Source organism: Oncorhynchus nerka, linkage group LG22 (assembly GCF_034236695.1).
Source record: "Oncorhynchus nerka isolate Pitt River linkage group LG22, Oner_Uvic_2.0, whole genome shotgun sequence".
In the NCBI taxonomy this organism is placed as follows: Eukaryota; Metazoa; Chordata; class Actinopteri; order Salmoniformes; family Salmonidae; genus Oncorhynchus; species Oncorhynchus nerka.
This window is the reverse complement of record NC_088417.1, coordinates 63,716,483-63,743,595: the sequence shown is the minus strand read 5'-3', so window position 1 is coordinate 63,743,595 and position 27,113 is coordinate 63,716,483. Positions and strand designations below refer to the sequence as shown.

At 42.5% G+C, this 27,113-nt stretch overlaps 1 protein-coding gene across 1 annotated transcript; it reads right to left on the bottom strand.

Annotated features, from left to right (window-relative positions):
* Positions 1-4: 4 nt before the first annotated feature.
* LOC115105474 (branched-chain alpha-ketoacid dehydrogenase kinase-like) lies at positions 5-21,892 on the bottom strand. The gene is made up of 11 exons (XM_029627570.2): positions 21,494-21,892; positions 15,880-15,948; positions 15,388-15,498; positions 14,355-14,402; positions 10,128-10,247; positions 9,794-9,892; positions 7,908-7,981; positions 5,799-5,927; positions 5,034-5,123; positions 1,440-1,595; positions 5-890 (listed from the first exon to the last, which is right to left on the bottom strand). The coding sequence occupies exons 1-11, from the start codon at positions 21,734-21,736 to the stop codon at positions 746-748; spliced, it is 1,284 nt and encodes a 427-aa protein (XP_029483430.1). The 5' UTR covers positions 21,737-21,892; the 3' UTR covers positions 5-745.
* Positions 21,893-27,113: the final 5,221 nt, after the last annotated feature.

Below are 27,113 nucleotides of genomic sequence, written 5' to 3'. Positions count from 1 at the left end.
ACCCCCCCAAATGTATTATGCAAATGTTTTATTAGATTTACTAACGTGGTATGTGTGAAATTGCATTACAAAGATGAAATTGAACAAGTTACATTAGCATGTTTTTGTAAGGACCAGCATCGCACACAGTAAGGCAACTGAACATCTCTGCTCGTGGCCTTGCTTAAGAATCAAGAGTTCACGCAACAGTTCCTTCTGCTCGTTTTCTTCAAATTTAATCACAAGCATTGTTTTGGCAGTGTGTTTTGACTGGTGTTTTGGCAATATCCTCCGTGGTGTCCTCCACAGGCGATTCAAAAGAAGTCATTTAAGGGCAGCGTCATCCATGCTCAGGTAGTAGCCACTGGAGTGTGTATAGAGACCTCTCCCTTCTGTTCTTTAGTTTTTTTATATTTGCAGAAGCAATGCAACACAAGTAATGTAAAGGCAGACCAAATTAACTTTAAGGCAGATTTGTTTCCTTTCTACCAAACTAACATCAACACTAAACACGCTCTGCTTATGACCTGTACGCTCAAGAGTTCAAAAACGCTCAACGCTGAAGAGCGGTGACAGAGGGAAACGCAAAACAAAAAGGAGGTGAAAGCGCCAACTGGGCAGCCATTTAAAGTTGAGGAAAAAATAGGAAACTTTAAGAGGCCAGTTTGTGAAGAGACAACTGGTCAACTATATCAGCCTAGCCCTGGCTTACACTGAAATGGTTGAGCCCCTTGTGGAACTATATCTGTGCTCCCTGCAAGTGGTCTCAGACGCGGAAGCTTTCTCCCTTGCCGTCGATGTGACGCAGGCGCAGGTAGACGTCGGTGCCGATGCCCTGCATGGACTGGATGGACAGGGAACCGCCCAGGTACTCAGCGTATGCCCGGGAGGTGGGCAGCCCAAAGCCAAACCTGACGGGCACAGTTTCTCATTCGTTAATATGGTTTGTAAACTGGCACTCATTAACAAATTGATAGATTTTGCATTGCAACATGCGAGGACCACCTTCCAGAGAAAGTAAATGTGTATAAATAATTTGGGGCTAAATGCAGACGTAAACATTATGCTCACAGTCATAAGATCTTTGCACAAATTAAGTATTTCGTAGGTTTCACCTACATGACTACTTAATGGAAAAGAACAGTTAAGACAACCTTTTTTACTTCCATATCCATCCCCCTTCATGTCTCAATAATTCATAGGATAAAGTAAACCCATGTGACTCAGTGAAATGGAAGCGTGTGATATTTTTCTACTTTAAGTGGCATCACCATGGCACACTGGCAGTCAATTCAACCCAGCATTATGAGATTAAGAACCGATGTAGTAGAAAGGGGATCGACAGACAGGACACAATGAACAGGATTATTACACGTATCAATTACCTTGTTCACATTCACTACGGCTGAACTGGTGCAAATGTTTTCCAACTGAAATTGTATAAGGCCCGTCTAACTCACCCGTGCATTGGGCCGGATTGAGGCCCACTGTTGGTCAAGGTGTTGAAAAGGTTGTTCATGCGGGGGTCTTGGTAGCTCTCTTCAGCTGTGCTGTAATGGTAGTCCGTCACCTTGTCCAGGATGCTGTGGGGGATGCCGCCACCACGGTCTGAGATCCTGACGAACATGGAGGATACCCCAGGGTTACACAAGAGAAATATAAAAGGTGTAGTATTCATGTTAACAAATTCTTATTTACAATGACAGCCTACCAAAAGGTCTCCTGCCAGGACGGGGGCTGGTATTAAAAATTAAATACCTGCCACAGTACAATACTGAACATTTGTTTGAATTAAGACAACTGAAACCAAAGAAAGAGAAGGCAGATGCTTACAGTATATTCTGTAGGATTACATTTCTGGCGATTCCAATTATTTTCATCCATGTGCTTGGCAAACTCAAGTCACTTAAACCTAACGCTAGCCCACATCAAGACTACTTTGTCAAATGCCGGTACCATCCTTTGGTTTCTTATTCCCCTATATGGCCACCAGTGGCGGTTAATGACGTTTAAGACTATGAGCATGGCCTTATTTTCTATTACAGCACACTGGATGAGTGTCATTCATATTCCATTCACCCAGTTCAATGTAACAGTGATATGTTTTGGCTACTACATGATACCCATCACGAGGTTGCTACAACCAAGCCTATGAATAAAAGTTTACAATGTAGGTGCAGGATAAAAAAACAATTGTAATCAAGTTGACAGTGACATTCAATATCACCTTGTACACTCTTGCCTGCAAACAAGTTAGACAAATTCAGTTTACCCCAGTTGTTTCGGTTTCGTAGCTTCCGTTTAAGGGTGCTTTCGTAAAATCAGATCAGAGCCCAGAATAACTGATCCCGAAGCGCAACAACCACTGAATAAGACCGGTGTCAGCAAAAGTTGGCAACAAAAAAAAAAGTTATTAAAATTGTTGCCAGCAGCAGTCACCAGACTACATGAAACCACTTCAACCAGCTCTGCTAGAGCAAGTAAAACGGTCAATGAGGTGTTCTCTCATTTGTGTCTGGAAGTAGCTAGCAAGATAGTCAACTTTAGCCACTTAGCTTGGGTGCTTGACTGCCGTTTTGAGGTCAGAACGTTTGGATCAAACCTACTCCTGTCAGATCAACTAGTGTGTGCGCTGAACGCGCCGCGAGCGAAAAGCTCTGAATTCAGGAACACCCAGAGCGAATTTATGAACACAACCTAACAGTTATTTTTTAAATATATTTCTCTCAACAGAAATGGGCAGAATGAATACACCCCTGGTCACAAGCAACCGGTTCACTTTCAAAGCAGCCAAATACAAGCAGCACATTGCATGCATGTATGGTTGAAGTCAGAAGTTTAAATCCACTTAGGTTGGAGTCATTAAAACTCGTTTTTTAACCACTCCACAAATTTCCTGTTAACTATAGTTTTGGAAAGTCAGTTAGGACATCTACTTTGTGTATGAAACAAGTCATTTTACAAACAATTGTTTAAAGACAGATTATTTCACTCACAATTCCAGTGGGTCAGTTTACATACTAAGTTGACTGTGCCTTTAAACAGCTTGGAAAATGTCATGGATTCAGAAGCTTGGAGGTGTACCTGTGGATGTATTTTCAAGGCCTACCTTGAACTCAGTGTCTCTACTTGACATCATGGGAAAATCAAATGAAATCAGCCAAGACCTCAGAAAAAAAAATTGTAGACCTCCAAAAGTCTGGTTCATCCTTGGGAGCAATTTCCAAATGCCTTAAGGTGCCACGTTCATCTGGACAAACAATAGTATGCAAGTATAAACACCATGGGACCACGCAGCTGTCATACCGCTCAGGAAGGAGACGCGTTCTGTCTCCTAGAAATCAATGTACTTTGCTGTGAAAAGTGCAAATCAATCTCAGAAAAGCAGCAAAGGATCTTGTGAAGATGCTGGAGGAAACAGGTACAAAGTATCTATATCCACAGTAAAACAAGTCCGATATCGACAACCTGAAAGGCCGCTGAGCAAGGAAGAAGCCACTCCAAAATCGCCATAAAAAAAGATAGACTAGAGTTTGCAACTGCAAATGGGGACAAAGATCGTACTTTTGGAGAACTGTTCTCTGGTCTGAGGAAACAAAAATAGAACTGTTTGGCCATAATGACCATTGTTGTTATGTTTGGAGGAAAAAGGGAGAGGCTTGCAAAAAAAAGAGCCGAAGAACACCATCCCAACCGTGAAGGACGGCGGTGGCAGCATCGTGTTGTGGGGGTGCTTTGCTGCAGGAGGGACTGGTGCACTTCACAAAATAGATGGCCTCATGAGGAAAGAAAATTATGTGCATATATTGAAGTAACATCAAGACAGTCACGAAGTTAAAGCTTGGTCGAAAATGGGTCTTCCAAATGGACAATGACCCCAAGCATACTTCCAAAGTTGAGGGGCTGAACTGGGACAACAAATGCAGAGGCTTGTGCTTGTCTGTGAGTGGTTATGCTATATCTTGTGTATCTTGTCTAATGTGGAAGAAGTCAAGGGGTCTGAACACTTTACAAATGCACTATGTAAATGCATTTGGGAATGACTGGAGTACAAAAGCACTTAATACACTGACCTGTTCTGCAATCTGTGCTGGTAAAACAATTTAGTATCAGTAGATTTGTTCAGTGTCAACATTGATTAACTATTCTTAAATACTGCATGTGAGCAAGTCTGCTGACGGTGCGTTCCATGTGGTCCTGAACTGCTGTTTCCATGGCAACCACACTGGGCATGATAAGCCTGCAGCTTAAAGGAAACTCACCCTGAGGCGTCAGGTTTCCAATTCAAACAGCTAAACCCAGAGTCTGGGACTCCTAACATGTTGAACGTGTTGCGTTCGCTGCAAAATAAATGTACACATGCATGTTATTCAATCAGTGCACCCACACGTGTGTTCCAACAAGCGTCTGCGTTGCCAAGCGCTAAAATAGGAGTCAGTTCTATTTGTGATGCTGAACACGGTGCAAGTCCTGCCTTTCCCATCTCATTGGTTTATAGAAGCAGATACCCACGTGCCTTCTCCTCCTTGGTATTACCCACATGGGTGATTGAAATATGAACTGAGGTCGGTCGGTCAGTCGTGGTAATACACCTATGAAAGTTAGATGCCAATCGCCATATAAAGTCCAAAGAAGAAAAAGCCTGGGAGGAGAGAACTACAAACGCGTCGGTTGACCGTTTTAGGTGTGGATTAGTTGTCGGAGTAGGGGACCTTGTGCATTTCCAAGTAAAATAACTCCGCAGGGTAGCCTAGTGGTTAGAGCGTTGGACTAGTAACCGAAAGGTTGCAAGTTCGAATCCCCGAGCTGACAAGGTACAAATCTGTCGTTCTGCCCCTGAACAGGCAGTTAACCCACTGTTCCTAGGCCGTCATTGAAAATAAGAATTTGTTCTTAACTGACTTGCCTAGTAAAATAAAGGTAAAATTTAAAAAATGTAAAAAATATATCCCAGAACAAATGAGCTAGCAACTGCGTAATTCTTTAACCTTGTTAAAGGAGTCTTGAGTAGATCGAGGTAAAGATAATAAAGGTGCCGAAGGTAACCCACTCACCTGATGACAAAGTCCACGTCGTTGTTAGCAATGGTGACTATGACATCAGGCAAGTTGTAAGGTGTGTCGAGATGGCTTTCCATGGTGGCCCTGTGGGAACAGGTTGAGAAGAGGTCAAGGGCAGGCTGTGAGGACATTATCCTGTGGAGTCCTTCAACGTAACCCGACGCAGGATTGTTTAGAGCAGGGGTGTCAAACTCATTCCACGTAGGACCGAGTGTCTGCAGGTTTATCCTTTCAATTAAGACCTAGACAACCAGGTGAGCGGAGTTCCTTACTAATGAGTGACCTTATTTCATCAATCAAGTACAAGGGTAGAGCAAAAACTCGCACTCAGCCTTCCATGGAATGAGTTTGACTCACTGGTAGATGACACACCCTAAATACACTGCCTTGTAGGAAGGAGGAACATGAGTCAGTGAATGGTCTGTCTGCTAATTGTGACAGAGCTCCAAGAACAGAAGATACATTGGACTGAAAGGCTGATTATCTTTTGAACACACACACACACACACACACACACCTTAGCAATCCTCTCATAAGTGCCAGGGCAACATTTCACCACCAAGAGCAGTAGCACACAGCTAAATACTTTAAAGAAAAGAAGTTGTCTAGCTAGAGATTTAGTTATGTATACTCTTACAATGGCTACCGTGGAGTCTGATTTCCTGTTAGATAATTAGTCAAAGGGAAAAGGTATGTTGTTTCAGGGGTGTGTGAGTTGTCAGAAAGTTAGTTAAAAGGATTAGTGAAGTGTTCTGGTACCTCATGGCGTTCTTCAGCAGCTCAGGCAGGATGTAGTCTAGGGGCAGGGGGATGAAGGGGAAGCGGGCCGCCACATGGCCGTTGATACGCACCCGCGGGGAGTTACCGTACTGGTGCTCACACAGACGCCTGCAGAAGACATGAGGGAGGATGCACACACACACACAATTGTGTACTGATACAATGCAGTACTGTACTGATACAGTACAGTACTGATACAGTGCAGTACTGATACAGTGCATTTATTCAGACCACTTCACTTTTTCCACATTACAGCTTTATTCTAAAATGGATTAAATAAAACATCTCAATCAGCTGGAAAGAGGTTAAGTGAGGGCTGAGAGAGCGAGAAAGCTGCACATCCCTAGAGGGGCTGAACTGGGACAACAAATGCAGAGGCTTGTGCTTGTCTGTGAGTGGTTATGCTATATCTTGTGTAGGTTGCATTGTGCCTCACAAAACTGTGGTTATGACTATGAACTTAATACCTTGATACAGAGCCAGTGGAGTAAGCCAGGTAGCCTATTGGTGACTAATGGTAGAGAAATTAACATTCAATTCCCTGGCAACAGCTCTGGTGGACATTCCTGCAGTCAGCATGTCAATTGCACGCTCCATCAAAACTTGAGACATCTGTGGCGTTGTGACAAAACTGCACATTTTAGTGACCTTGTTGTCCCCAGAACAAGGTGCACCTGTGTAATGATCATGCTGTTCAATCAGCTTCTTGATATGCCACACCTGTCAGGAAAATGCTTACTAACGGGTGTAAACAAAATTGTGCACAAAGTTTGAGAGAAGCTTTTTGTGCATATGGAACATTTCCAGGCTCTTATTTCAGCTCATGAAACATGGGATCAACACTTGACATGTTGCTTTTATATTTTTGTTCAGTATAGATGCATGCGGAAGGATGAGACATTATGTTCCTGACTACAATGGTATCCTATGTTGTTACTCGGTCAGTGAAAAAGTGATGTGTCAGGGCCCAGCAGCAAAAGGCAGAGAGGAATAGGAGTTAGAGGATTGGAGGGATAGAGATGAAGCGAGGAGAAAAGAGGAAGAAAATAGTGGAAGGAGTGGACGAAGCAGAGGAAGAGCCTACGTTTCAATGGCGTGTGCCTGCCCCAAGTCCCACCATTCACCCTTGTAGCACACAGTTTGGGCCTAAAGTGACAGTATCTTTGGAGTTGTTTTTAAGAGGTCAGGACCTTCGGTTACAGAGCTTGTAATGGATTACAAGAAAATGGGTGGGATTGAACATTAGAGCTAATTACAATGTTGGATGCACAGGCAGAAAATGGTAGAAGTATGTGTTTTGGGGGATGTTCAACATTGCCATCCTAAATGTGTACATTGCAGTGTCCCCCACACAAAGGACCACTCCTAGAAACCGCAGGCGCTGGTCCATGAAGGCATTCAGAATGCAGTTTGCAAAGAGTCACTTCGTGATATGGCTACAGTGGCAGGAAGAGGGGATCCAAGAGTGTGGCACCTGGGTGTGCGGACCGAGTTGTAACTCATTTGAAAGCAGGTTAAGTTTGAAGGGCACAAGAGAGGGTGTGTGTGGGAGATGTGTAGAAACCTCCTTCGGGTGCGCTACGTGTTGTGCCACTTGCAGGATGGGGCCGTGCTTCCAGAAGTTCCATGACATGTTGTAGGCTAAATGCAAACACTAAAGTGAGTGTGAAACATGAATTTGTACTACAAGTCTTGTCTCTGAACAGATGTTTTTTTATTTTTTTTATATATTCTATCCAAATACTTGTTTCATTCACAGAATTGTCGTCAAAGTAGGCTATTATTTCTACATTGTGTGTCAGGCCTGGTCTGTACTAAATCTTATTGAGGTTACCTACATTTTGAAATAGTCTGAATAGTTGTTTGAATTTTTACATTGTTATCCATTAACAATTGGATATAAGGTGGAACAAAGGCCCATATACAGTTCACAATGGCAGGCCCTGTGACAAGTCTGTACATGAGCTATATCATCTTATCACAGACAGGTAGGGACAAATAGAAGGCAGAGCGTGACCTGTGGTCTAATACAGAAGTAGTGACATTCTAAACCAACAATATATAGAAGGTAACGGAGCCACCACTTACTTTGCAAAATCAACCCATTTCTCAATGATCTTTTTGGGGGAGAGTCGCCTGCAGATGATGCCCACAAAATCAGGCTGCATAGAGGGATGAAAGGTATAAGAGGAGAAGCAAAAGCTTTATTATTGACACGCTAAACATAGGATAGTTTGCCCAATTTCTTAAGAGTCAATGTAATCTTAGTCAGAATTTACTACATGTGCTAAATGGGGCAAGTAATCTCAAAATGTTTCAGAAAGAAACCAGCAGTCAAAGGATTTGATAAAATAGTGAGTTAGGTCTAAGTGTTGTTGGGCAACAAAACCATAACGCTCGGCGAGGTATCAGGTACTAGCGGCTAACTAACAGTCTCTAGACCTGGCAAACATGCTTCATCATCCTGACCACCGAAACGTGACATAGATCCTATAACTGAGTCAGATGAAATTATTCTGAGGCCCACTCACACTGGAACTTAGGCTTACGAGTGTTTTAAAGATGCATCTTGCCTACAACGGCAGAAGATGTAACATGCATTTCCCAAAACGACCGTTCTCTCTGAATGGTGTTAAGTGCGTCGTTGGCGCACGTGTCGATACTGACAGAATCAAAAGGGTGTGCTGCTCTTGGATCAGCTTTCTCCATTCAAATCGTACCTTAACATTATTTCGGGTGATCATCTTATAAACTAGGCAAGTTGGTTAAGTACAAATTCCTATTCACAATGGACGGCCTACCCCGGACGACACTGGGCCAATTGTGCGCCGCCCTATGGTACTCCCAATCACGGCCAGTTGTGATACAGCCTGGAATCAAACCAGGGTCTGTAGTGACACCTAGGCACTGAGATGCAGTGCCTTAGACCGCTGCACCATTGGACATAACTAAAAACACTAGAATATAAAATCGGCAAATGCATTTAGGAAATCTGTTCCAAAGTATTCCCACACAATTTGAAATGATGTTTTAGTCAAATGTTATATCCGTTTGGGCTTCTTGCAGTCAATTTGAAGTCCACAAATGATTTGTAATTGAACATGAACAAGATTGAACATGAAATGCATTTCAATATGATTAACATAAGCCAATAGCGTACCTATATTTTATTGCAGTCATCTCTGTATTCATTTAAAGCATATTTTTATACATGGCTTGTTTGTATCAATTGCAAAGAGATTGGCAACTTTGTTCTGAAGTTATCGGCAGTCAAAGACAGATAAACCATGCGATGTCTATAGAGTGACGCGGGGGGGCATCTAATGAAGCACTTAGCTGTTCTACGAGTGGCCTGAGGCAGGCGTTTGATTACGAGCGTTCTCAAGTGAACGATGGTTTTGGGAAGCAGCTCAGATTTAACAATCCTCCTACGAAGGTTCTAACAATGAATTTCGCCTTCAGATTATTTTAGGGAACCGGGCCCTGTTCTTTGGTTGCATAAAGCACATCAGGGGTTAATATAAGGATACAAAACTGGCTCTAGTAAAATTCATGGGGCCAGCAGACTGCACCAATAATAATGGCTTTGTCCATCTGACATGTTTTTTTCTTTTAGCTCGCATGAGTGGTGCATAATCTAGAATATGTCAATCGGGAGTGACACTGCATTTCACTGCACTCGTGGGCTAGTATTCACATTTTAGTGTATGCTAGAGTATCTATAGATATATTTGGAGATACTGCACAAATAAATTAATCAGATGTTTAATTGTAATGCTTATAATCTAAACTAAAAGTGTTTGCAAGGCTGAAATGTTGAGTTCCTGTTCTGGTGGGCACATTTAGTGTGAAAATAAGTTATCCAAGTATGCTTCACCTCTTCAACTTATAATACTGCCCTGTAATAACCCCATGCGTGTTCCTTTTCCTTTTCTGTTAGCAATTGATGACTAGAAGGTTGATAGGAGACATACATTTTCTTCATGCAGGGCAAGGTGGTGTGTGGCTAACATCCGGATGCCCAGACGGGAGGTGAGGGTGGTGTCCAGAAAGTTACGGACCAGGGTCTCATCCTGGAACATCAAAACAAAACACTCATGGCCAGGAATACATTACACCATTCTGTAAATCCTACGGTAACATTACAAAACAAAGAGTTCCAACAACCAACTTATAGCCAATTTAAATAAAGATCTACAACCTCAAGTTGTATTCCATACGACTGGCAGCAACAAGATGATAAAACAGCTGTCAAAGTGGAAAGTCAATGACTTGAATCAGCTGAAATGATATGCTTATGGCCATTACCTGGATGTACCGCCGACACTCCCTGAAGCCTTCAGCCAGCAGAGTGACCACATCCTTGTGGTCATCCAGGAGCTGCTGCACCAGCTTACTGTATCGAGCGTCCATCTCCTGGTCCTTGATCTGACAAACAGATGATGCAGAGTGAAATCCATTTGAATTGGACTATTATTCAAATTCAGAGCTGGGATGAATTCCATTCTTATTCCAGTCAGGTGAATTGGTCAATTTCTCCACTAGAATAAAATATATTTGCAGAAGTGGCTTGAAATCAACTGTTTATCCACACACACACACACCCAGCCCTCAGAAAGTATTCACCCCTCTACACACATCAAATAATGAGTCATTTTTTTTTATGTATTGAAAATGAAAACAGAACAATATAATTTACCTAACTATTCACAACCTCGAGTCGTACATGTTATAATCACCTTTGGCAGCGATGACAGCTGTGAGTCTTTCTTGGTAAGTCTAAAAGCTTTCCACAACTGGATTGTGCAACATTCGCCCATTATGCTTTAGAAAAATTCTCAGGCTCTGACTAGTTGGTTGTTGATCATTGCTAGACATTTAAGTCTTGCCATAGATTTAAGCCGATTTAAGTCAAAACTGTAACTAGGCCACTCAAACATTCAAGGTCATCTTTGTAAGCCACTCCAGTATATAGACCCATTTGGCCTTGTCTTTCAGGTTTTATGGTCTGAAAGGCTGAAAGGTGAATTTGTCTCCCCGTGTTTATCCTCTTGGTCTTTAAAAATATTCACACAAAAAAAAAACTTTAATATAAGTAAAGTGAAAAATTATTCCTCAAAAATGGGTGTCAATTATTGGCACGCCAAGAAATTCTTACTGAAGTATATTCCCATTTTAAGTTTAAGTTCAGCTGAGTGATTAGGAACACGTAAGTGGTAAGCCATGACTTACCATATGAGGTAACAGGCCAAGTTCTCATAGTCATCCATTACTAATTGGAAAGACAAGATAATACAGTAATGATGTTCGACAAAAGGTTGTGGAGCTGCACAAATCAGGAAATGGCTATAAGAAAATAGCTCAACGATTGAAATGCCCATTTCCCCTATCAGGGCAATAATTAAGAAGTTTAAAGCAACTGGAGAGGTTAACAAATCGGCCTGAAGAGGACGTGTGTCTATATTGACCCGACGCACAGTGAGGATGGTTCAAGTGGCCCAAAAATCTCCAAGGATCACAGTTGGAGAATTGTAGACATTAGTTGGGTTTAGGTGTCAAAGTCTCAAACTACAATTAAACGCCACCTACATAACCACAAGTTGTTTAGGAGGGTTGCCATAAAAAAAAAACGTTGCTGTCAACAAACAACAAACTCAAGCACCTACAGTTTGCCAAACGTTACTGGCACTTTCAATGGGACCAGGTACTATGGTAAGATGAGACACCAAAATAGAGCCTTTTGGAAACAAACACCAGAGTTGGGTTTGGGGTAGACAAAGATAAACATGCAGAAAACTACCTCATCCCCACTGTGAAGTTTCGTGGTGGATCTTTGTTGTGGGGCTGTTTGTCTTCCAAAGGCCGTGGACATCTTGTTAGGATACATGGTATCATGGACTCCAAGTACCAGCAGATATTAAGATATTAAGCAGATACTTACAGCAGGACAATGATCCAAAGCACACCTTAAAAGCAACAAAAATGGTTCACTGACCACAGAATCAAGGTTTTGCCATGGCCATCCCAGTCCACTGACCTAAACTCCATAGAAACCTGTGTGATGAGGTGAAGAGGAGCCCACAAGCATGGACCTCGGAATATGAAGGATTGGGAGATATTCTGTATGGAGGAATGGTCTCAGATCCCTTGCCATGTGTTCTCCAACCTCATTATGCATTATAGGAGAAGACTCCTTTTGGCAAATGGAGGTTGCACAAGGTAATGAATGAAGGCGTGGTAATAATTGTGGCACACATGTGAGAAATGTTTTATGGTACGACTTTTTTCAGAACCCGTTTTGCTCATATTTACCAAGGAAGCCAATATTAGGAGGGCACTGTAGAGTGGTACTCACTGATGTGTTGTATTCAGGACAAAGTTCACTTCGTTGCCACATTTTTTGCAGTTTTACTTTAGTGCCTTATTGCAAACAGGATGAACGTTTAGGAAACATTAATTCTGTATAGGCTTCCTTCTTTTCACTCTTTCATTTAGGTTAGTATTGTGGAGTAATTACAATGCTGTGGATCCATCCTCAGTTTCTCCTCCTTTCGCCCATCACAGCAATTTAACTTCAACTGTTTCAAGGTGAAATTACTGCGTGATTTCGTTCCTCTCCGGCAACGGAGTTAGGAAGGACACCTGTATCTTTATGGAGACTGGGTGTATCGATACACCATCCAAAGTGTAATTAACGTATTGTTCCACATTTTACTACGTTACAGCCTTATTCTAAAATTGATTAAATGGTTTTGTTTCTCAATCTACACACAATACCCCATAATGAGAAGCAAAAACAGTTTCAGAAATTTTTGCAAATGTATTACAAATAAACGGAAATATCACATTTACATAAGTACTCAGACGCTGTACGCAGTACTTTGTTGAAGCACCTTTGGCAGTGATTATGGCAGAGTCTTCTTGGGTATGACGCTACAAGCTTGGCACACCAGTATTTGGAGAGTTTGTCCCATTCTTCTCTGCAGATTCTGTCAAGCTCTGTTAGATTGGTTGGGGAGCATTCCAGCAGCTATTTTCAAGTCTCTCCAGAGCTGTTCGATTGGGTTCAAGACTGGGCTCTGGCTGGACCACTCAAGGACATTCAGAGACTTGTCCCGAAGCCACTCCTGTGTCGTCTTGGCTGTGTGCTTAGGGTCGCTGTCCTGTTGGAAGGTGAACCGTCACCCCAGTCTTAGGTCCTGAGTGCTCTGGAGCAGGTTTTCATCAAGGATCTCTGTACTTTGCTCCGTTCATTTTTGCCTCGAGCCTGACTAGTCTCCCAGTCCCTGCTGCTGAAAAACATCCCCACAGCATGCTGCCACCACCATGCTTCACCATAGGGATGGTGCCATGTTTCCTCCAGACGTGATGCTTAGCATTCAGGCCAAAGAGTTCAATCTTGGTTACACCAGACCAGAAAATCTTGTTTCTCAGGCTATGAGAGTTTATATGTGCCTTTTGGCAAATCCAAGCACGCCGTCATGTGCCTTTTACCGAGAAGTGGCTTCCGTCTGGCCACTACCATAAAGGCCTAATTGGTGGAGTCCTGCAGAGATGGTAGTCCTTCTGGAAGGTTCTCCCATCTCCACACAGGAACTCTGAAGCTCTTTCAGAGTGACCATCAGGTTCTTGGTCACCTCCCTTACCAAGGCACTGCTCAGTTTGGCTGGGAGGCCAGCTCTAGGAAGACTCTTGTAGGTTCCAAACTTCTTCCATTTAAGAATAGAGAAACCCGTTCTTAGAGACCTTAAATGCTGCTGAAGTGTTCTGGTACCCTTCTCCAGATCTGTGCCTCGACAATGCTGTCTCAGAGCTCTACGGACAATTCCTTCGACCTCATGGCTTGGTTTTTGCTCTGACGTGCACTGTCAATGGTGGGACCTTATATAGACAGGTGTGTGCCTTCCCAAATCATGTCCATTCAATTGAATTTACCACAGACTCCCATCAAGTTGTAGAAACATCAAGGATGATCAATGGAAACAGGATGCACCTGAGCTCAACTTCGAGTCTCATAACAAAGGGTCTGAATATTTTTTTCACTTTGTAATTGTGGTAGTGTGTAGATTGCTGATAAAAAATAAATATATATATAGTCATGTAACAAAAGTTGGAAAAGGTCAAGGTGTCTGAATACTTCCCGAAGGCACTGTATGCATGCATGCAATAGCTATCCTCTGTATACCGTTTATAAAACTGGTTGTTTTGGCAAATTTTGGCAAATTCTTGCAAAAATATCCTTTCAAAATACTATACTTTTCATCCAAACAATGACACTTCCAGTCAAACAAATACAGTAGGTGAAATCTTTGTCTTTTCTAATGTTCTTGAACTTGGGATTTCATTTGAAGTCGTCATACACACACATACATATATATCTATATCTCTATAGCAGAGCACCCAGTGCCCACTCCACAAACAAATACATTAGTCAGTCTGGAGGTGTCAGTCCAGTCTCTCCAGCTCCAGAGATAAATATGGAAGACCTGAGGGTCAACCCAACCTACTCCTCAGTGTGGCCGCTTGACTACTCACCACTGGGAAATCACTCAACACATGGTAGGCTCGAATGTAGAGCTCATGCTGCAGGAGGGAAAGAAAGAGTGGGTGTTGATTAGAATTCCCTCTGAGCACACTTAGTTAAGAGGAACCTCCTCTGCCTCCATAAGTGGGCCACAACACATCCCATGGGCGTACATGTGTCCTGGCCTACATTCCAAAAACAGAGGATGTTTATGAGATTATAGCCTAGGTCTTCCAAAATGACTCAAATCCTGAATAGTTATTTGAGTGAATGAGTAATATTTCCCCATCTTAAAAATACAAAACAATGTACAGTAATTTGTGAATCCACTGGTTATGCGTTTTTGGTAGGAGAATATTGAGAGAAAGCACGAGGCCTACAGGCCTTGTAATACTGATCATGCATTGCAGGCACCAATTGTTTTTGTGTGTGAAAATGAAGTGCCTCTGCTGTGTGAGAAATCTAGTTAAAAGTTCATACAGTGTCAAGACAATCAGATGAAGTAAATAGGCCATGGGAAGGGAGGAGAGAAGAGAAGCCAAAGGGAGGAGTAGAGAAGGTTTCATAGTACTGCACATGGCAGCTAAAGAACAAAGGAAAACCTCCAATGTCACGTATCTTTTCAACTCTAGCTCTACAGGAGAAGAACTTTCCACACTCAGGCAGAAATGGTGTATGCTGATAGACATTACTTTATCGAATTGATTATAGTTCTGTAGGCATAGAGTGATGTGGCTTTGTTTGTTACAGTGTAAAGAAGCATTTCTCACGAATTTAGGAAGCTACGTGATGCAGCTAAGCTAATAAACACTAGCAGAGTGTTGTGTAACAAGTCCATTCTCAATGAATGGCTGTTCAAGGTTAGTCTATTTTGATAGACAGTGACAATGACTCAATTATGTTTCAGACACCTGTTGAGCACATGACCTCCTCTCCCAGACGAGCACAATGATTGGAATGAGAGGCTTGTCCCGCAAGTCGCAAAGGGGCTGTTACACTACCAGAAAGGTAAACCAGACATGTTGACAAAGAGAAGGGACTCACCACTTGCAGGATGGTGGGGTTGCAGCCAATGATGAAGGGAAGGCTGCGGAAGCCCTTGATACGGTGGGCGATGCGCACAGGCAACTCCTTGTGCAGGTACTTGGCACTACTCTACAAACAGACAGGGTGGAAGGGTGAGACACATACACACCACAGACAATACAGCGCAAGGCAAAGTGATCAATGACTAAGCACAACAACAAAAAAGTTATGACCCAGGTTATTTAGAGTTGTATACTGTAGTATAGTAAAATTATATTTCCAGTGAGAGTGCTACACGTAAACACCCAAAATGACATTCCTAAATCAGCATAGGGGAGAAAAATAAAGTGAAATATTGGTCCAATATTTGTTTAAGGAACAGTCAAATATAGATAAACTGCATCAAGTCAACTTCAAGGTAGTCTTCAATCCCGCAGACAAAAACAAGGCCTATTATGATAAGTAACCAACAATATTGTCCAAAGACTGGACAGAGGAGTGGTCAGTTACCAGGATGTGGTTTCCATCCGGAGACTTCCCAGCATAGAGCAGGGTGGTTGGTGTCAGTCGGACCAAGGCCTGGGGAGAACGAGAGAGAGGAGAAAAACAGTTGGAGGAAATCCACTAAACCAGACCTACAATATTAGATACAATGGACATAAGCAAACAACAATGTAGTGTGAATTCATGATACGGATTACGGACACAAGAACTCAATAAATACCTGCAGTCAACTTGTGCACTAGGTAAAAGGGATAGTTGAACTTTGGCAATGAGGCCCTTTATCTACTTCCCCAGAGTCAGATGAACTCGTGGATACCATTTAAGGAAGTTAGGGGTAGTTTCGTGAGCCAATGCTAACTAGCGTTATGACTGAAAATATATGGATATCTACTAGCATGCTAGCAGATACCCATAGACTCATTGCACTAGCAATTGCGCTATTTAGCAACTTCCTTCAAACTGCACGCAGAAACTGAAAGTGGTATGCACAAGTTCATCGGACTCTGGGGAAGTAGATGAAGGGCCATTGCCAAAATCCCCAAGTATCCCTTTAATAGATAAAGCTGATCAAGGTATTCATCTCGCCTGTTGCATTATTTTTTCATTATGAAACCTTTCCCCAAAGCAGCGGATTGAGCCAGTCACATGGTATGTTTTTGTTTTTAATTATAAAATACCCACAGAGTAAACAGAAGCTTCCACAACCTGACAATCCACTGTTGTGCAGTGCAAGAGGTGATCAAGTTAAAATTGAAATTCTCTGTTTGCTTAACTTGAATCAATCCCCTCCTGGAACAAAATCCCAGCTGTATGTTTTGTGTGCAGCAAACCTTTTGAGATAACTTTTGTACAACTTTATGAGCTAGGGTGTGACATGTCTGTCCTTGCAATTTCTTTATATTTGCTTCCACTTGTTAGCATTTAGTGCATTCTGAAAGTATTCACACCATTAGACTATTTCCACATTGTTGCGTTAGAGCCTGAATATAAAATGGATTCAATTGAGAATGTGTCAGTGACCTACAAACAATACCCCACAATGTCAAAGTGGGATTATGTTTTTAGACATTTTTACAAATTAAAAAGAAAAGCTGAAATGCCTTAATCAACCCCTTTGTTATGGCAAGCCTAAATAAGTTCAGGAGTGAAAATGTGACTAACAAAAAGGTGCTCTGTGTGCAATAATGTTTAACATGATTCTTGAATGAGTACCTCATCTCTGTACCCCAACATACACAAGGTTGAGCAGTGAATTACAAACAGATTCAACCACAAAGACCAGGGAGGTTTTCCAATGCCTCACAAAGGGCACCTATTGGTAGACATTGAATATCCCTTTGAGCATGGTGAAGTTATAAATTACACTTTGGATGGTGTATCGATACACCCAGTCACTATAAAGATACAGGCGTCCTTCCTAACTCAGTCGCCAGACACTAAGGAAACCACTCAGGGATTTCATCATAAGGCCAATGGTGACTTTGTAACTGTTTTAGAGTTTAAATGGCTGTGAGAAAACAGTTACGCCACAATACTAACCTAACCGACAGAGTGAAAAGGAAGCCTGTACAGAATACAAATATTCCAAAACATGCAATAAGGCATGAAAGTAAAACTTCAAAAAATGCCACCATTGTGTCATTACACACAAAAATCGGTAGCTGCTTTTTTTGGTCCTCCAATAATTGGTATCGGCGTTGAAAAATCAGTCCCACTCTAGTCACTAGATTTGATTTACTACAAGATTAAGGGTATACTGTGCAACTTTCATAAGGTCTGGATGCCTTATGCAATACTGTACGACAAAAGGAGTCTATTGAAAACAGGGATTCCCATTTAGGCAATCCCTAGCTCAGGCCTATCCCTGGGGGTCTGCAGTACTGTTGGTTGTCACTCTGGTCTTGGCCTAGCACAACCGAAACTAATAATCAATGTTTTCATTAAGTTCCTAAAGCTGACTGGGGGTGTTTTGGGGGCGAGGCAGTGCAGTGATTCCCTAGGGCAGGACGGGGCAATTCAGCTATATTGTGTGCAAGTGAAAAAATGCTCTACAGTACTATTAGGCCTATGATATGAATTAGTGCCCGCCGTAATTATTGTGACAGTGAAGCATTTTCCTTATTTTGGCTCTATACTCTAAAAGTTTGGATTTGAAATCAAACAATGACTATGAAGTTAAAGTGCAGACTAACCTCAAATTAAAGCTGTAATTTTCATCCATATCGGGTGAACTGTTAAGAAATTACATAACTTTTGTACATTGCCATGAATGAATAGTGAATAATGATGAGTGAGAATGTTAGAAGCACAAATAGCATACCCCCAAGACATGCTAACCTCTCACCATTACAATAACAAAAAAGGTTAACATTTTTGGTATGATGTGTGTCTAACTCTCCCTCATCATTATTCACGATTAATTCCAGATTATCCATAATCATAATAACCTGAGGTATGTAGCTATCTATGAATGAAGAATGGGGTACAACATTGCACAGGTCTTATTTTAATAATTCCAACCAGTATCATATTCACATGGCAAAGTGTAGGCAGCCTGGGATTATTCAAATGTCAATAGCTCTTCAACCACTTGACTTAGCAACCTTATTTAAACTGTTCATTATTCCTTACCAAAGAGGCATAAGGCACAACCTTTGATGCCATTAAAAAAAAAAAAATGTAAACACAGACCATAAAACCGCAAGAAAGACTGACTTACAGTTCATAAGGAAAGTCAATTTTAAAATACACTTAAAAAATAAAAACTGCAACATGTAAAGTGCATGTTTCATGAGCTGAAATAAAAGATTCCAGAAAATGTTCCATACGCACAAAAAGCTTATTTATGACTCAAATTGTGCACTTTTTTTTTTACATCCCTGTTAGTGACCATTTCTCCTTTTCACCAAAATGTGCTGTTTTATCACACAATGCCACAGATGTCTCAAGTTGAGGGAGCGTGCAATTGGCATGCTGACTGCAGGAATGTCCACCAGAGCGGTTGCCAGTGAAATTAATGTTCATTCCTAAACCATAAGCCACCAACATCATTTAGAGAATTTGGCAGTATGTTCGACTGGCCTCACAACAGCAGACCATGTCTGGGCAAACGGTTTGCTGATGTCAACGTTGTGAACAGAGTGCCCCATGGTGGCTGTGGGGTTATGATATGGGCAGGCATAAGCAATGAACAACCAACACAACTGCATTTTATCAATAGTAATTTCAAAGCACAAAGATACCGTGATGAGATCCTGAGGCCCATTGCCGTGCCATTCATCTGCCATCCTCACCTCACGTTTCATCATGATAATGCACGGCCCCATGTTGTAAGGATATGTACACAATTACCAGAAGCTGGAAATGTCCCAGTTCTTCCATGGCCTGCATACTCAGCAGACATGTCACTCAATAAGCATGTTTAGGATGCTCTGGATCGACGTGTACGACAGTGCTCCAGTTCCTGACAATACCCAGTAACTTCACACAGCCATTGAAGAGGAGCAGGACAACATTCCACAATCAACAGTCTGATCAACTCTATGCCAACGACATGTGTCACGTTGCATGAGGCAAATGTGGTCACACCAGATCCTGCTTAATTATATAATCCACAGCCCAACCTTTTTTTCTTTATAAAAAGGTATCGGTAAACAACCAATGCATATCTGTATTCCCAGTCATGTGAAATCCATAGATCAGGGCCAAATTCATTTATTTCAATTGACTGATGTCCTTATGTGAACTAACTAAAATCTTTGAAATTGCTGCATGTAGAGTTTATTTTTGTTCAGTGTATATGAAAAATCACTCTGGTGCTCAATACATTTTGTTTGGTGCCTAACATTTTTTAAGTTGGAAGCAGTGTGTATGTGTTTGTGGGAGAGAGAGTGGTGTGTGTTTATGAGAGTGAGCGAGACCGAGAGAGTGTGGGAGGGAGTCCGTGTGGGTCTGTTTACTGAAGAGTAAAGAAGATTTCATGCAGTGTTTTCACCTTACTGCCACAATTACATGCAGATCATTAGATATGTAAAATCAGCAAAAAAGGAAATGTCCCTTCTCAGGGCTTGTCTTTCAAAGATAATTGTAAAATTTCAATCAACTTCACAGCTCTTCATTGTAAATGGTTTAAACACTGTTTCCCATGCTTGTTCAATGAACCATAAACAACTAATGAACAAGCACATGTGGAGCGGTCGTTAAGACACTAACAGCCGGTAGGAAATTAAGGGCTTGTAGGCCTGTCGTAAGGCAGATCCTCAACCAGACATCAGCTGCAACCAGACAGGACTGGCAAAAAGTGCTCTTCGCTAAAGAGTAACAGTTTTGTCTAACCAGGGGTGATGGTTAGAGTCGTGTTTATCGTCGAGGAATGAGCGTTACACCGAGGCCTATACTCTGGAGCGGGTCCATCATGGTCTGGGCGGTGTGTCACAGCATCATCGAACTGAGCTTGTTGCAGGCAATCTCAATGCTGTGCTCCAACCACTAGGCTATGCTGCCGCCCCATTAAACTCTAATTGATTTAAAAGTCACCATTGTCCTCATGGTTAAATCCCTGGGTGGTTTCCTTCCTCTCCGGCAACTAGGTAAAGAAGGAAGCCTGTATCTTTGTAGTGAGTGGGTGTACGGATACACCATCCAAAGTGTTATTAATAACTTCCCCAGGCTCAAAAGGGATATACAATGTCTGCAATTTTATTTGACCCATCTACCAATAGGTTCCCTTCTTTCCAAGGCCTTGGACAATCTCCCTCGTCTTGGTGGTTGAATCTGTTTGGAATTCACAACTGGGCAGAGGGACCTGACAGTTAATTGTATGTGTGGGGTACAGAGGGGAGTTAGCCATTCAAAATTCATGTTAAACACACAGGCTGAGTCCATGCAACTTGTGAAGCAAATGTTTACTCCTGAATTTATGCTTACCATAACAAAGGGGTTGAATACTTATCGACTCAAAACAGTTCAGATTTTCATTTTGAATTTGTACAAATGTATAAAAACAAATTCCACTTTGACATAATGGGGTATTGTGTGTTGGCCAGTGATAATTTTAAATCGTTTACATTTTAGGCTGTAACAAAATTTGGAGAAAGTCAAAGGGTGAGAATACTTTCTAAAGTCACTGTATGTAGTTCATGTAGCTCAAATCGTTCGCGAGCTATGGAAGTTTGAAGGTCCAAATATCTGTCGAATCTCGAACCAATTTTACTTGGGTTTGACAAATGTTTGCCAGGTCAGTTTAAGGACCTTGGATTGTCCGGTGTGTGTCGATTACATACCCGTGTCGTTCACGTCACTCCCAATAATCTGAAACTAGCTAAATACATATATTTGACTAATTTATCGAGCACGCAAACCTGGTACTTTGTTCATCATTTTTCACATGGTCATAATCTTTCACATGGTGGTTACAGTTGCTTACTTCTTGGGGCCCAAGGCAACGCACCAATGTGTACCAACATTTTTACCGAAGATATCAGCTACATTAGCTAGTTACCCATCCGTTCTAACCCGCTAACGTTAGATAGCTCACTACAGTAATACCTAGCTAGCTGCAAAGGACAGTGCTGAGGATTACTGGTCAAAAGGGCAAGTCAGAGGAACAGAATTTCCTTACCTTTTCTGCCGAGGCATCGATTGCAGACTGGTTGTAAAACGACGTGACGGTTTTTGACCTCTCTCGTGCCAGTTCTGTATGTCCCTGTATTGAAGATGTAGAACGAAATAATTTGCTGTCTGTTGAGATGGGGGTGATTGTTTTCGTGATGGGGGCAAGCAAAAGCTTGCTCAACCTCGGGCTCGTGATAGTAGAACCACAGCCCAGCATCTCGAAAGCAGTACCTGTCACTCTACGACGCATTTTGGATTTATATTTACACGAACAGGAAAATCCTGTTCTGAGGTTGTTCAAATTATTTGATGTACGACCCTTGTGGTCGTGCAAAAAGGCACGTATCTGATACAGTCAAACTCATGAAGAGTACGGAAAGGTCACTTTATAAAGAGATTGACCAGTCTGCAACAGTGTTTTTCAGAAGACGCGTCGGTTTAACCAATCGCAGAGAGGAGAGGCGGGGAATGGTGTATTCCCACGCCCACATCCTATTGTCTGTACGGGTTGGGTTGTGTGCGTGCACAGAATAATGGTAGTACCAAGAAGAGTGGGAGGTTCTCAATTGCATTTCCTTGATATCTCGCATCCTCTCGTATAGCCTCCCCAAATCCATTGAATGTGAAAATCAGAGCGGAGGGACCTCTGACCTTCTCACCAAGTGGGTTTTGAGGAGGCGTCACATGCAATGAATTATTGTGCAACACATTTAGCAAGGCACCAGTTGAGCAAAAGAAAGAGAAAAATACTTATTGATTTTCCATCTAATCAGTTTGCAAATAAAACAGTCTATCTTAAAATAAAAACAGTATATCATGAGGTAAGTTGAATGAGGTTTATTTTTTTTAAGTGTAGGGTTTTGTCATTATCGATCTCTATCATATTTCGAGACATTTCCCCACAAGGTGCCACATGTTGATCTGTCGTTTAAGAAATTGCTCATGCTCCTGTGAACTGGTTTACATTTCCCCTAGAATAGGGGGAATTAGATTATGCTGAACAGCAGGGGCCTCCGGTTCATCGTCCGTGACGTGAGAGGGCTTTAAAAAATGTAACCTTTATTTGACTAGGCAAGTTAGTTAAGAACAAATTCTTATTTACAATGACGGCCTACAAATAGAACAGTTTAATCTGTCCCGCTCGCTCATGTCAAGGCAGCATGGTGCACCTTCTAGAAACATCTATTTTCCATAAAATATGTCGTATTTTGAAAACACAATCCTACTCATTATTCCTCGTGCTTAATTCCGTCTCTTGTTTTGAGCCAACTTCGCTGTGGGCTTTGAACGAGGCACCTGGCACATGCCTGGGAGGCAAGCCCGGTTCCAAAACGAATGCGATCAACTTTCACTCTGCACAAAGACAACCCGGACCAGATTAATCGAATCCCCTCAGATATACACTACGGCTGCGTTTAGACAGGCAGCCAAATTCGGATATTTTTTAAATAAATTAGTCGCTTGATCAATCAGATCAGTTCAGAAAAAGATTGGACGTGTGAACGCAGCCTACTTGATATAAATTACAAAAGTATGGGACTATGTCTAACTAGAAATGAGTTACTTGGGCAAAATATCAGAATTGGCAGATGTTCCTAATGAACAACTCATATCCATCAACCCCCCACAAAAAAGCAATAATATAGTGTAGCGGTAGGGCGGGCTGACTGGCCCACAAGTGACGAGTGTGAAGTAACACAAGCGTAAACAAAAATTGACCTTCCTCCAGGGACACGACCCAGTACTTTTATTCAGGAAAATAAACTGAATGCGCCACAGCGCTGGCTAACAATAAAACACCAACCAAAAGCCTAGCTACTCTTTGAGCCTTTCCACACGGGTCTTCCAGTCCCTCTGCAACCGGACAGCTAACCTGTTTACCGGCGTATCAAACAAAATGAAACAGAAATCCAACAGTTGTCCTTCCTGGGGTCAGATCTACGGCCAAGTAACGTCCGGTAAGTTCCTGTCCAGTTGGATTCGATATCCCTAACAGCGTTGGCGGGCTCTGAATGTCAGCTCTTGCTGATCCAGACCAAAAACAGATCTGGCCAAAACCAGGTTACAACAGCCACCACCCAACCTCCAAGCTAATTATATCCAGATGTGTGTAATTAGGGTGGCCTGGAAGGGTAAAGGGCCTATCTTGGGGCCAGCAGAAGTAGCCAACGTCAGGAATATACCAGCCATCACACACCCACCATCACAATATATATATAACTGAATAGTAATGGTCAAAATTAGTAAAATTATATAAAAACAAATACATCCACAATCTTTAGGCATCACATGCTTCTCAGTATATGTGTGACCTTCCTGGTCCCGTCCCTCAAGTCAGTGAGTCAACACAGGAAGGAGAAATGGATGGATAGTTCATTTATTTCCAAAGCTGCGGTGATGGGACACACACAGTATAGATGAATGGTCAGTAGTCGACGGGATATAAATATCACTCCCATAGCAATTCTCCATAAATCTGCTGTATAATATACACACAATTTTTTTTTTTAATGTTTATCAAAGTCTTTGTGATTGTATAGTGGATTTAACCTTTTCTAATTATTCCTAATTTGCTATAATAAAAATAAATGAATAGTTTCCATATGTAATCTCATATTTACAACATCAGAATAAACTCTCATTCATTTCAGAATTCAAAATATATCAAATTAACCTGAAAAATTACTCAATGTCACACTTGTGTCAATGGAATATAATACACCAAGAATGTACCACACGTTTTCCTATACTGACAAAACCAGGCTAAATACGCTGGCTGGTGTTCATGAATTTATAAAACATATACTTTATACATTTGTAAAACTGAAATTGAGGGACCTTCCATTGGGCCCTGTCCTTTCCTCACAGGTGACGGCCATTCCAGAATCTGCAATGCCCCAAACAGCTTAATATTAGACAGTCAAATGACATGAAAAACATCTACTGTTTCAGTGAGAAAGGATGAGTTTAAACTGACGGTCCTTGCTATGTGGGATCCATGGGACATCTTTAGATGGTGAACACCGTTCCCATTAATTTAGGATTGAGGCATATAGCTGAATATACACAGCAGATGGCTATGACATAGATTAATCTCAACAGTAGGCCACTTGTAAAGTCTGAAAACCCCTGACAAAATTAGGTTTAGGAGTAAACTATCACTTTAATAAAAAGTTTCACTAATAAGTACCTCTGTGGCAGTGTAACGGCAGATTTCCTCTTCATCTGAAGAGGAGTAAGGATCGGACCAAGATGCAGCGTGGGAAGTGTTCATGACGATTTATTAAAAACGAACTGAACACTGAAATACAAAACAATAAACGATGTGATGAAAACGAAAAACGAAACAGTACCGTGTGGCGACAAACACTCACACGGAAACAAACACCCACAAACCAACAGTGAAACCCAGGCTACCTAAGTATGATTCTCAATCAGAGACAACTAACGACACCTGCCTCTGATTGCGTACCATACTAGGCTGAACACAAAAACCAACATAGAAAGACAAACAGACTGCCCACCCCAACTCACGCCCTGACCATACTAAAACAAAAAATAACAGAACTATGGTCAGAACGTGAACTCTGGCAGGTCCTGGCTGGCGGCTCCTGGCTGACTGGCGGCTCCTGGCTGACTGGCGGCTCCTGGCTGACTGGCGGCTCCTGGCTGACTGACGGCTCAGACGGCTCGGGACAGACGGGAGACTCTAGCAGCTCGGGACAGACGGGAGACTCTAGCAGCTCGGGACAGACGGGAGACTCTAGCAGCTCGGGATAGACGGGAGACTCTAGCATATTGGGGCAGACGGGACCCTCTAGCAGCTCAGGACAGACGGGAGACTAGCATATCGGGACAGACGGGACCCTCTAGCAGCTCAGGACAGGAGGAAGGCTCTGGCAGCGCTGTACAGGCGGGAGCACCTGTAGGCAGAAGACGGAGAGACAGCCTGGTGCGGGGGGCTGCCACCGGAAGGCTGGTGTGTGGAGGTGGCACTGGATAGACCGGACCGTGCAGGTGCACTGGAGTTCTTGAGCACCGAGCCTGCCCAACCTTACCTGGTTGAATGCTCCCGGTAGCCAGGCCAGTGCGGCGAGGTGGAATAGCCCGCACTGGGCTGTGCTGGCGAACCGGGGGACACCATGCGTAAGGCTGGTGCCATGTACGCCGGCCCGAGGAGACGCACTGGAGACCAGATGCGTAAAGCCGGCTACATGGCACCTGGCTCGATGCCCACTCTAGCCCGGCCGATACGAGGAGCTGGAATGTACGGCACCGGGCTATGCACACACACTGGGGGGACTGTGCGCTCCACCGCATAACACGGTGCCTGCCCGGTACCTCTCTCTCTCGCCGGTAAGCACGGGAAGTTGGCGCAGGTCTCCTACCTGGCTTCACCACACTCCCCGTGTGCCTCCCCCCAAGACATTTTTGGGGCTGCCTCTCGGGCTTCCAGCCGCGCTGCCGTGCTGCCGCCAGTTCTGCCTTGAGACGGCGATGTTCCCCTGGCTGTGCCCAGGGTCCTTTACCGTCCATAATCTCCTCCCAAGTCCAGGAGTCTTGTGTTCGCTGCTGCTGCTGCCCGTTACCACGTCGCTTGGTCCTTTTGTGGTGGGTGTTTCTGTAACGGCAGATTTCCTCTTCGTCTGAAGAGGAGTAAGGATCGGACCAAGATGCAGCGTGGGAAGTGTTCATGACGATTTATTAAAAACGAACTGAACACTGAAATACAAAACAATAAACGATGTGATGAAAACGAAAAACGAAACAGTACCGTGTGGCGACAAACACTCACACGGAAACAAACACCCACAAACCAACAGTGAAACCCAGGCTACCTAAGTATGATTCTCAATCAGAGACAACTAACGACACCTGCCTCTGATTGCGTACCATACTAGGCTGAACACAAAAACCAACATAGAAAGACAAACAGACTTCCCACCCCAACTGACGCCCTGACCATACTAAAACAAAAAATAACAGAACTATGGTCAGAACGTGACAGGCAGGAATTGCTTAACCACTCCTGGGGTCCACACAAAACATGAAACATGACATAATACAGAACATTAATAGACAAGAACATAACTACATAAATAAATAAAAAATTACAAAAGGCACACGTAGCCTAAATAGCAATACATACACACAAACTATCTAGGTCAAATAGGGGAGAGGCATTGTGCCGTGAGGTGTTGCTTTATCTGTTTTTTTAAACCAGGTTTGCTGTTCACTTGAGCAATAATAGCTCTATATAATATAATACTGTATGCTTTCTTGTATTTGTTCTGGATTGGGGGACTGTGAATTGACCCCTGGTGCCATGTCTGTCGGGGTAAGTATGTGTGTCAGAGTTGTGTGTAAGTTGACAATACAAACAATTTGTGATTTTCAACACATTAATGTTTCTTATAAAAAGAAGAAGTGATGCAGTGTTTCTCCTCAACTCTTAACCAAGAGAGACTGGCATGCATACTATTCAAATCAAATCAAATTTTATTTGTCACATACACATGGTTAGCAGATGTTAATGCGAGTGTAGCGAAATGCTTGTGCTTCTAGTTCCGATCATGCAGTAATATCTAACCAGTAATCTATCAATTTCACAACAACTGCCTTATACA

Bases quoted from the DNA above. Each gene is read 5' to 3' on its own strand.
- LOC115105474 (XM_029627570.2), bottom strand. From the start codon at position 21,736: ATGCGTCGTAGAGTGACAGGTACTGCTTTCGAGATGCTGGGCTGTGGT. The intron at 7,982-9,793 runs GTATGTCTCCTA...CCCTCTATGCAG, and splicing joins TTGCCCTGCATGAAGAAAAT to CCTGATTTTGTGGGCATCAT. The intron at 5,928-7,907 runs GTAAGTGGTGGC...TGTCTTCTGCAG, and splicing joins AAATGGGTTGATTTTGCAAA to GCGTCTGTGTGAGCACCAGT.